The sequence below is a fragment of the Hemitrygon akajei genome, chromosome 4, assembly GCF_048418815.1.
Source record: "Hemitrygon akajei chromosome 4, sHemAka1.3, whole genome shotgun sequence".
Lineage (NCBI taxonomy): Eukaryota > Metazoa > Chordata > Chondrichthyes > Myliobatiformes > Dasyatidae > Hemitrygon > Hemitrygon akajei.
This window is the reverse complement of record NC_133127.1, coordinates 73,847,737-73,859,893: the sequence shown is the minus strand read 5'-3', so window position 1 is coordinate 73,859,893 and position 12,157 is coordinate 73,847,737. Positions and strand designations below refer to the sequence as shown.

General features: G+C 41.0%; 1 protein-coding gene across 4 annotated transcripts in view; it reads left to right on the top strand.

Annotated features, from left to right (window-relative positions):
• adad1 (adenosine deaminase domain containing 1 (testis-specific)) overlaps positions 1 to 11,231 on the top strand; it is a 73,985-nt gene extending 62,754 nt beyond the window's left edge. For 3 of the 4 annotated variants that reach the window (XM_073042842.1, XM_073042840.1, XM_073042839.1), the window contains 2 exons: positions 5,121 to 5,253; positions 9,652 to 11,231. In XM_073042842.1, coding sequence (XP_072898943.1) covers positions 5,121 to 5,253; positions 9,652 to 9,768 — 250 coding nt within the window. In that variant the 3' untranslated portion in view covers positions 9,769 to 11,231. The remainder of the gene's footprint in view (positions 1 to 5,120; positions 5,254 to 9,651) is intronic. The other variant, XM_073042841.1, reaches the window with a different exon arrangement.
• Positions 11,232 to 12,157: the final 926 nt, after the last annotated feature.

Genomic DNA, 12,157 nt, shown 5'->3' with positions numbered 1-12,157 from the left:
CACTCAGCCAGATGCCCTAGCTTGCTCTGGTAAGTGATACACTATCAATAACTCCAGAAGACTGGAAGTAGAGTAAATACTGAAAGGCTTTAATTAGCAGTAAAATGGAGCACATCCATGCTGGATGACAGTGGGAGGAGCAGTGACACAATCACCTTTTATCCAGGGGTCTGTGGGAGGAGCCACAAGAGCAGTCAGCAGAGGGGACCATATCCGCAGGGTAGGGGGTAAGCGTTCTCCCTACTTATTAACTTATTTAATTATTTATGGTTTTATATTGCTATATTTCTTCACTATTCTGGGTTGGTGCGGGTGTAACGAAACCCAATTTCCCTCAGGATCAATAAAGTATGTCTGTCTGTCAAGCTGTGTGAACCTATTGATGGTCTGGCTATAGTCCACGACCATCCTGTTTTTCTCCCTGTTCCAAACAACGACCACCTGGGCCCTGCAAGGACTTGTGCTTGGCTCAATGATCTCCTCCCTGAGCAGCCGCTGCACCTCCGACTTAATGAAGGCTCTGACCCCTGCGCTGTACCTCCTGCTTTTAGTTGCCACAGGTTTACAGTCGGGGGTCAGGTTGACAAACAGCGGTGGGGGAGGGATCCTCAGGGTAGAGAGGCCGCAAGTGGTATCCATAGTGCGGCTGTTGGCATGGTGTTGGGTGGGATGTGCGGGTCGGTGTGTGTGTTCAGTAGCAGGGTATGTGACGAATTCCCACAGAACTGGGGATTTCTGACAGTGATTGGTGGGAGGGGCCCATCATACTTCATTGTCACGCTTTTCAGGTGGCTCTGGAAGTCGAGCCCCAGTAGCACAGGAGCACACAGTTGAGGCATGACCAGCAATGTAAAGTGTCGATATTCTGTGCCCTGCACCACTAATGTCGCTACACAACCCCCCCCCCGGATGTCTGTTGTATGCGACCCAGAAGCCATGGCGACCCTTTGGCTTACCGGCCATGTTATAAGTCCGCAGCGTTGCACCGTGTCCGGGTGGATAAAACTCTCCATGCTGCCTGTGTCCAACAGGCAGCTCGTCCAGCGCCTCTCCACCAGGATGTCCATCATTGACCTTGCGAGCTGGTGGGGGGGGCGCGCTTTAGTCAAGGGTCCCGGAGGCCAGAATTGAATCGCTGTCTTGGTCCGGCGCGATGGGGTGCCCGGTAAGCACCTGTGGGTCGTAGGCGGTGCGAGGAGGCACTGACCAAGATGGCCGCCCCCATGCCTTGCACGCGGCGGCGGGCAGGCAAGATGGCGACAGCCAAGATACTGACCCTCATGCCTTGCATGTGGCGCTGCTCAATCCCGCTCGCGGATTAAACTTACAGGCCTTGGTGCCTTCTTTCCGCAACTGGAGCAGGTAGCTTCTCGGGCCGGGCAGCATTTTCGGGGGTGCTTCTTGAGCCCGCAGAAGTAACACTTTGCGGACTCGCGACTGGCAGCAGCTGTGGTCGATTCGCCGGCGGGTTGCAGGGTCTGCAGCGTCCACGAGGCTGTCGGAAGTTTGCGTGCCTGGAGAGTGTCAGAATTGTGCAGAGCGGCCTCCAGCATGTCGGCCAGCTCAATCGCCGAATGTAAGGTAAGATCGGCGTGTTCCAGCAGCCGCTGGCACACGTACACTGACCTGATCACTGTGACGAAGGCATCTCTTACTAGGAGCTCCGCATGCTGTTCCGCCGTCAGCCCCCTGCAGTCGCAGGCCCGCACGAGTGTCTGTAGGGCCCAGGCAAACTCAGCGCTCGACTCTCCGGCCCGCTGCCGCCGTGTTGCTAAGCGATGTCTTGCATAGACGGTATTTACCAGCCGCAGCTATTGTCTTCTGAGGGCGCTCATCGCGCTGTCGTAACTCGGCTGGTCTCTAATCATCGAGTAGACCCGTGGACTGACCCTGGAGAGGAGAACTCTGTGCTTCGTGGCGGACTCAGTCACTTCAATCTCCTCCAGGTATGATTTGAAGCAGGCTAGCCAGAGTTCGAAAGTGTTGCCAGCCACAGGTGTTTGCGGGTCGATGTCCAATTTGTCAGGTCTCAAAACGGACTCCATGCTTTAAAATGACTGCTAATAAAATTGATACACTATCAATAACTCCAAAAGACTGGAAGTAGAGTAAATACTGAAGGGCTTTTATTAGCAGTAAAACAGAGCACATCCATGCTGGATGACTGTGGGAGGAGCAGTGACACAATCACCTTTATCCAGGGTTCTGCGGGAGGAGCCACAGAAGCAGTCAGCAGAGGGGCGTGTCCAGACAGGTATACATGGTTTACCACAGTAAGCTAACCTACTGCCACCTGTGATTTGTCCAACAGCTATAGTATCATTGGTGAATTTGAAGATTGCATTTAAGCTGTTCTTATCTACACGGTTGTGTGTATTCAGAAGAGCATGGAGCTAAGCACACAGTGTTGAGGTGCATCCATGTTGATGAATCTTGAGGTAGAGGTGTTACCAATTCTCTGAGGTCTGCCAATGAGGAAGTAGAGTATCAAGTTCCAAAGGGAGGTACAGCGGCCCAAGTCTTGAAGCTTGATCATGAGTTTGGATGGGATGATTGTGTTGAAAACTGAGTCATGATGAACAGCAGCCTGGTATGATTTCCTGCTGTTTGAAGTTGTCTGAGCTTAGATTGTAACCAGAATTTTGGAGTGGTTAATGACGGAATTAGGCAAGTATGAGGATCAGATGAGATGTTATAGGCATATCTACTGTTTGAGTAGTGCAAGGCACACATAAATGTGAATAAAGATTATAAGGAGGCTGTTCAATATGACTACTGTATCGCAACATGGTTTACCAATGCATAAAATGAAAAGTTAAGAGTTCTAGTAGTCTTCTTATATTCAGGAATAGATATTTATCAGCTTATAGATAGGGTTATGGATAGCTAGTTGTGTCTGGAAAGGAACTTGACATGGGAAAAGGAGGATCTAATTGTAAGATCCATGTAGCCCCATTAAGTTAGGTAGAACTAAGAGTTCTCAAAAATGGGTTTGAAATTAAAAAGTCAGCCATCAGGAATAGTTCCCCAGATTACTATACTAACAGTATATTAATTGATATACAATAAAGTTGGTCTGGACCATGTTCTAGGTACTTTTGGAAGAGTATTAAGTGAGGTGGGGAATTCTAATTGTGCCTCAGATAAAATTGATTTGCGTAGAACTCAACATTTGTTTTTGAAACTTAGTTTGTTAAAGTCTATATTTTCAGGTTTGCTTCAAGATGAGTAAAATATGAACAATGAAATTGTAAAACATAACTTATTATTGAATGTTAATGAATGGCACAATAGTGTAGTGCTTAGTGTAATGCTTTTACAGTGCCAGTGATTGGAAGATCAGGGTTCAATTCCTGCTACTGTCTGTATGTAAGAAGTTTGCACATTCTCCTGATGGGTTTCCTCTATGCACTCTAGTTTCCTCCCACATTCCAAAGATGTCTGAGTTAGGGTTAGTAAGTTGTGAACATACATTAGTGCTGGAAGCATGGTGACAGTAGTGGGCTGCAGCCACCACACCCTTGAACTGTGTTGGTCCTTGATGGAATGACGCATTTCATTATATGAATTGGTGGACATATGACAAATAAAGCTGATCTTTAAAATCTTTACACTTTGGAGGGTAAAATTAAACTCCTAGTTCCTGTTATTCAGTTAAAAAAGGGTTATTATAGTAACACGCAAAATGTGGAGGAACACAAAAGGTCCCACATAGGAGATTGGTGGGTAAAATCAAAGCTCATGGCATTGGGGGGAAGACATTGACATGGATAGAAAACTGGTTGGCAGATAGAAAGCAAAGGGTAGCAGTGAATGGGTGTTTCTCGGAATGGCAGGTGGTGACTAGTGGGGTGCCACAGGGCTCGGTATTGGGACCACAGCTGTTTACGATTTACATCAACGATTTAGATGAAGGCATTGAGAATAACATCAGCAAGTTTGCTGATGATACTAAACTGGGTGGCAGTGTGACATGTGATGAGGATGTTAGGAGAATTCAGGGTGACTTGGATAGGCTGGGTGAGTGGGCAGATACTTGGCAGATGACGTTTAATGTGAATAAGTGTGAGGTTATCCACTTTGAGAGTAAGAACAGGAAGGCAGATTATTATCTGAACGGTGTAAAGTTAGGTAAGGGAGAAATACAAAGAGATCTAGGAGTCCTTGTTCAGTCACTGAAGGTGAATGAGCAAGTGCAGCAGGCAGTGAAGAAGGCTAATGGAATGTTGGCCTTTATTACAAAGGGAATTGAGTACAAGAGCAAGGAAATCCTCTTGCATTTGTACAGGGCCCTGGTGAGACCACACCTGGAGTATTGTGTACAGTTTTGGTCTCCAGGGTTAAGGAAGGACATCCTAGCTGTAGAGGAAGTGCAGCGTAGATTCACAAGGTTAATTCCTGGGATGTCAGGACTGTCTTACGCAGAGAGATTAGAGAGACTGGGCTTGTATACGCTGGAATTAAGGAGATTGAGAGGGGATCTGATTGCAACATATAAGATTATTAAGGGATTGGACAAGATAGAGGCAAGAAATATGTTCCAGATGCTGGGAGAGTCCAGTACCAGAGGGCATGGTTTGAGAATAAGGGGTAGATCATTTAGGACAGAGTTAAGGAAAAACTTCTCCCAGAGAGTTGTGGGGGTCTGGAATGCACTGCCTCGGAAGGCAGTGGCCAATTTTCTGGATGCTTTCAAGAAGGAGCTAGATAGGTATCTTATGGATAGGGGAATCAAGGGATATGGGGACAAGGCAGGAACTGGGTATTGATAGTAGATGATCAGCCATGATCTCAAAATGGCAGTGCAGGCTCGAAGGGCTGAATGGTCTACTTCTGCACCTATTGTCTATTGTCTAACTCAGCAGGCCAGACAGCATCTATTGGAAAAGAATACAGTCAACATTTCAGGCCGAAATGTCGACTGTACTTACTTTCATAGATGCTGCCTGGCCTGCTGAGTTCCTCCACTATTTTAAGTGTGTTACTGGGTTTTCCAGCTTCTGCAGATTTTCTCTTATTATTATGATAACATTCGCAAAGAACAGAAGTAGCTGAAGTAACCACAATTTGAATGTGTATAGCCCTTTTAGGGAAAATATGTTCTTTGTTTTGTTTTTAAGTTCGCCATTTAAAAGTGGTACCTCCATGACCAGTCGATTATGCAAAGCTGCCATGCTCAGTCGCTTTTATCTTGTTGCTAAAGAAGCAAATCGAGAAGATCTGATTGCAGTTCCAACATATCATGCATCAAAGGTTAGGTTAGATTTTATTTAAGAAAATAATTAACAATAAAATTTGTATGAATTACTTTTGCTCATGGATATTAATTGTAGCTCTTAATTTTCTAAATATAGACAAAATTTTCTAGGGTAGAAATCAAATTCAGTTGTTTAAACAGTCATTTAATCTTTTAAAATATGAACAAACTAAAGAATTAGTGTGTTTAAGTCTGAAATTTATATTTATGCTGAGGCTAGGTAAGTCAGTTTTTCCCCCCCACTAATAGCAGTCAAAAGTACACATCTCCCATCTACATTTCTCAGCCTGTGATAACTTTGCCTCTCCGCAGGTACATTTTGGCATTTATTAACCAGTGATGTGATGACCAGAACTACTCAGAACTCAGAATCAACAACTGAAGGACTTACTGACTTCCCACATTTGACAGCTCCTTTCCCTCACTTTGCAGGAATGGAAACAACTTGTCTTTATCAGCTTTACCCTCAGCTACATTTCCCCCCCTTCTCTGGAGATATGAACTGGCCATGGCCCTGCCTCTCCACGTGCTCCTATCCTATCAGCAGTACGTCTTCAGTCAAGTCGCTGGTAGTCTGGATTGACATGACATCCATACCAGCTTATTGGTCAAAACATCGTTCATTCAACGTAACTTAACCCCGATGCTTTTACAGAACACAAGCTTTCTTCGTATTGCACCAGACCTTGATCCCCATGACATCCGTAATAACTACCTTAATTATGACGCATCTCACTTTCCACAAATACTAGTTTAAGCTCTGACTTAACAGACAAATGAACTGTTTAATCAGTCCTTGTAGAGCATTCACACAGTATCTGAGCTCTGGACAAGCCATCCTGCAAAGCAACCTACTCACTGCACTTGTGTACAGACTTGGCTCATTAACTAGCTCTGCTAATGACCACATGGTTTGGCAGTGAGAAGACCACCTTTCATGAGCAATATATATCTAGGGTTGGTATGATTTATGGTTCACCAAACAGGAAAGTTAGGATGTTCTGGTTAAGGAACATTGATTGTAACGAGTGCTCTGCAAATATTGCCCATACTCAATTATTGGTCACCAAGAAATGGCAGATTATACACTAGCATAAGATTATGAAGGAAGTATGTTTACCAATTTTTTTACTTTATAGTTAACAGGAAAAGAAAGATAAAAAAGCCCATTTCAGTTAAACCAGTCTAATATACACAAACTTTGGAGCTCATTTCTGTAGCATTTTTACTCACTCAAACCCATGTTCTGTGTGAAAGGCACCAGTCACAGTTTGAACTTGCCTCGAAGATCATCTCGAATGAACTGGCTAACTCAAGAATATCGGCACTTCCTCCTCAGAACCATTTGTCCACACAAAGTACTTCTTAAACAAGGTCTCTCCTTCAAATAGCATTTACCAAGCATCTTCCCTTATGCCCTGCTCTGCATCTCCTGCCAAAAGACCACAAACCAGACTACTGTCCTTCAGAAAGCTCATCCCTGTCTAGCTCTCTCAAATGTTCCAAGGCATCCAACTGAGCAAAAAATTACAATATGTACAAAGGCAATCTGGATTGGTTGACACAACATTTCTAAGTTGGATAACATGGTTCCTCATCTTTAGCCAAAGCCAAAACACTCATACTAGCAAGACACACTGCTTTTACAGAAAACCTGTAAAATAAAAGTACCTCACAGCATAGCAGTAGAAATCTTACCCAGGATATTAATATGCGTTCATATCTCCCCTAACCCATCTCCCCTAACCCAATACAGTGACCTAGTTCTGGTTTCCATTTCACTCACTGCATACTAATAAGGCTGAACTATCAGTGGTGAATTGATAACTTTCTGCTGTAATTTGGCATTTTGCATGATGATAGCAGGATTTACCATCTACCTAATTACTACAGTACATCAAAATCCATCCCATGGTGACTCTTCCAGTTTCAGGCAAAAAAAAAGTGAAATAATTTGGGTTGTTAGATGTTCCATATTATTACTTAGCTGCTTTGAATTATGAGTTATAATTGGATGCTAATAGGAATAAAGATCTTGGATTTTCTTTTACGAGTAGGAAATGCTATAGTTAAGATATTCTTCTGCACTTGTCATTGTAAGTTGAGATGTTTGACTAGGATGTTTATAATAGAGCCCTTAGTTAGCTGCAGCCCATTCCAATAAATGGAATTTGTGAACTGCTTGCAGGGACATAGATTTCCATTTGGAAGTGAAATATTAGTGCACAGTAATTAGCTTTATTCTTGTGATTAATGTATTGCTTAAGCTTTTGTCTCAATAATTACAAATCGATTTTATCTTTTGATAAGTATCTGGAGTCCCATACCCATAGGAGTCTGACCATTTTTCTCTCTCTGATATTCCAATCATCTTTCATTAAGATACTGACTGCGACTGGAGTGTGAATGATGCTAAGGCTGCACGTGACACCACATGTTGTTATTAAAATATAAGCTCTATTGAGCAGTGATAAATTAAAAAAATACAAGTATTTTATTGTATTATTATTAAGGAAAGAAGAATGGTGGCAGAAGCATAATTGCTGTCACTTACTTGGGTGATCCCTTGGAATCAAAGATGTCTTGCCTTCTCTCCATTTCTAATGAGTGGAAGATGTCTGTCTGAAATAATTTAGTTTGAGATGCCCAATACACAATAGCAACCATGTGATCATGATAGTGAGATTTTGGTGAATTGTCTAGGCAGTCCAAGCTGATGGGAAACTAAGCTGTTCTGCATATTGTGGATGCAAGGCATACACCTATTTTAACTATTTGGCCCATTCTATCAAGCTTCATGTGCCTCCAGTACCTACTGCACCTTTATCTTTCTTTTAACAGCTACCTTCATTCCCTCTAGTTTCTGTTTTCTGCTGCCTTCTTCACACTTCTAACCCCTTTCTTATTATTATGAATTCCTATGCCTTTTACCCACCCAACCCTGACCTACTCTCATTCTCCATTTGTCTATTACCTGTTGTTTTCCACTGACCTATCAACCCATCTTTTTGAGGCATCTTTGTGATTGTCGATCATTCTCACCATACAATCCCAGCAGCAGCACCATTTTAAAATATAAACTTTGACCTTCTTTTAAAAAACCTCCAACAATCTTCAGCTGTCCCCCTCCACACACCCTCATATTGGTTGATTCTAATGATCTGCAGTTGGGTCCAGGTAAATTATTTCCCAGGCAAGTCAAGACACATTTATTCTACAATAAGGATAGCCCCTCACTTGGCTGCCTCCATAAGTTGTGTCTCTGTTTCCTGGAGTTAGAGAAACACAGCAAAATACAACACAATATAGGCTCTTCAGCCCACAAAGCTGTGCCGAACATGTCCTTATCTTAGAAATTACCTAGTGTTACCCATAGCCCTCTGTTTTTCTGAGCTCCATGTACTTGTCCAGGAGTCTCTTAAAAGACCCTATCGTATCCGCCTCCACCACCGTCACCAGCAGCCCATTCCATGCACTCACCACTCTGCGTTTTTTTAAAAAAAAACTTACTCCTGACATCTCCTCTGTACCTCCTTCCAAGCACCTTAAAACTGTGCCCTCTCGTGCCTCTGACTATCCACACAATCAATGCCACTCATAATCTTATGCAACCCTATCAGGTCATCTCACATCCTCTGTCGCTCCAAGGAAAAGAGGTCAAGTTATCTGAAGTTATCTGTGAATTGAGCTGTTTTTAAAAAATTGTCTGACATCATAGGACTAATAAAAACATAGTGTCTGACTTGGTAATGACTATCGCCAGTTTCAGATCACATAACGTTAAATTGTATCACTTTTGATATCATTGGATTTATCATGCTACAGTAATGTTCCTTGTGGTTGGAAATCTTATTTATGAGTTCTGTATTGCGAGCTCCTGTATGAAAATTAACAATATAGATAGCTGAAAGTAACCAAACTTTTATTCTTGCTGGAAAAAGAGATTTCTTTTGCATCTAAGCTATATTTTTTTCAATTTTAGCCATATTGTACTTACGTGTGTTTAAGTCATAGATTAAGACTGTCATTTTAATCACTTAGTTTCTATCTCTGCATCTTGGCTAATCCTGAAATATCCACATCCCTGTCTGACACTTTAGGGTTCTCAGGTCCTTATTTCAACTGCTGCTAAGGTTTCTGCCCTACACACCTCTCTTCATTTAGTTGAAAGACAATCGCTAAGCAGCTGTATTTTTTTTAAACATTTGCAATATTTTTCCATTGAAGATACAAGGAATACATAGCTGAGCAGTCTGTATTTCCAAGTGAAAGACAAGTTAATACCTTGTTTATTATATTTCATCTTAGCATTTATTACATTTTCCAGTATTTTCCATGTTAATTTGGATTCCTAATATTAATATTCTCACTGCTTTAATTTTCATTCTTTCCAGGTGATGGCAAAATCATATCAAGAAGCTAAAAGTTTACTGAAATCATCATTAGTGCGCCATGGTTTTGGTACCTGGCTGGCCAAGAGTCCAAATGCAGAAATGTTCCATATGCAGTGATGAGGCATGCTGAGGCAAAACCTTGATTACAAACTCTAAATACAGTTTCTTTATCATCAGGGTACTGTTTACTCTCATTTAGAAGAGATTCAAATAGATCTTTTGCGTAATAATGAGCAAAGAACACATTAAAAATTCATTATATCATATGCCTGAATTTCCCAGACCATGCATTTAATCATATAACAACTTTGGTAGCTAAATCATTTTCTTTGGATTTGTCAACTTTTATCAATACACATGTTCCTTTTAGTCTAGTTGCTGCTTTTCAAAGGCAGACTGATAAGCTATACAATTTCATTACTAATGTTTCCTGTAATACAGCCATAGTAGAAAAGTAATACAATGGTAGATATTGTGGGAAATTTTATTGTTTCATTGTCTGTGAAATAGATTATTCATGTACAATGTTAGCTAGTTCACTGTTACAGTATTTGAGTAATTATTAGAGGTACATAACTAATAATTAGAACTTTAGTCTACAGAGGCATTCAGTTGCTTAAGCAATTGCACAGTTTGCATCAGACCAGTATGTAATATGATAGGAAATGTGATTTTTTTTATGCTATGGAGTTAAATGTGAAGTTAATTTTTCCATAATGTAACACATGTAATGGATAATTTTTTGATTTTAAACAAGTCTTCAAAATAAACCTAGTTATCTTTACTAAAATGTTGACCAGATTCACCAAATGTATATTTAACTATGCTCATACTGTGGGGAAGAAACTGACTTCATATAGGCACTCAAAGTGATAAAATCATGACAAGTCATTCCTTGTTTAGAGAATAGTTAGAACTAGATACAAATCCTGTCACTACATCCAGTCTGGTGTCCAGTTTTTCCACTTTCTTTCTTCCTTTTGTCAATGTATCTTCTCTCCACACCTATATTCAAAAGTGAATTAGAATGCAGCAATGACGATATGAAAATACAACTTCAAGATATGCTTTTACGTTAAAATTGATATCAAATATACATGAGGAGATGTTTTCAGGACAGCAGTAAGTTATCATTTGATGGATGTGATATTTCTTGCTCCAGTCCTGTAAAGACTGATATGACTCATTTTGGATCACCATTGCTTCTTGTGCACTTTTGAAAACATTTATTTAGAATATAATTAAATCTGTACAAAATATCAAATGTTCTACATTTTTGATTACACATCAATGTATTAAAACAAGATTAATGGCATAAATATTTGTAATAATGTTAATAGCTGCAATGCCCTTATGATTTGAATGTTCTGGATTATTATTCTGCGCCAGAATAGTGTTAATAATGTTCCTGACTTTTCCTTCCATAGTAGAAAGATACAGTTTCTAATTTATCTGCTTAACTGTAATTTGAGGAAATAGTCAGATTATTTTCCATTTTACTAAAGATTTGCTAAAATGTTTCAGATTGAGCATTCCTTTACCGAGTTCCTAGTTTCAATAAAATTCACACTACAGCCAGTGCTATGAGAATTCATGGAATGATTATTGTACTATAATTTGACAGATATGAGATTTGAGCACTTTTCAGCCTGAGCCTGATGACAGTGGATAAGGATGAGTAACAGGGAGGGAAGCTTAGAGGTGGGTGTAACAATGTCTATATTGGTATGCATTTGTATGTATAAAATGCAATCCTGATTTGAAGCAAGTTTCCAACAGTTTCAAATTTTTAAACTAATTGTTACAGGCTAGTCAAAGAAGTTTTTTTCTCCTGTTCTCAACTGTCAAATCACCATTCTTCAGATCACCTCCCTGCTCCAAATTCATTCACTGCATATGAGAAAAATCAGTAAGAACCTCATTTAATAGCTTAAGATAATATTAGTCTAGGCCCAAATTTAAAAAAAATCAACTGCACTCACCATTGATGTTTTCAGCGAAGCACAATCTGTTGTTGTGATTGGTGGCAAAAGCACCCATGATTTTCTGGATGTCAAGTGCCTTGGTCCTCGGCTGTTTATGGCCAACAGTGCCAAGTTGCTGTTCCCAGCATCGCTGCTGCTATTCCTTAGCTAGGTTTTGAGGTGTCTGAGGCAAGAGAAACTCCGTTGGCATGAGGCAGATGTCACAGGCAGAGTCAGTGATACGCAGATTAGTTCGTATAAATCTATAAATGCATCGCGGTAGGTTCTCATTAGAGCTAGAAATTCAACTGTGTCATTCACTGTCTGTCCTTGCTTTTGTTTTGAACCTGATGTAGCTCTGCAGTTGGGTTCACTTCAGTCACTCCATAGTATTGGGCCTTTGGCCAAAGACAATTCTTGTCTAGGAAGAGCTTGTGTTTGGGACTCTGCTGAAACTCCAGTCAGAATACCCCCAGTCTCAATTGAGAATCGTCTTTTCATTTCAGTCAGAAGTCTGTCTATAAGGATAGAAACAGTACTTG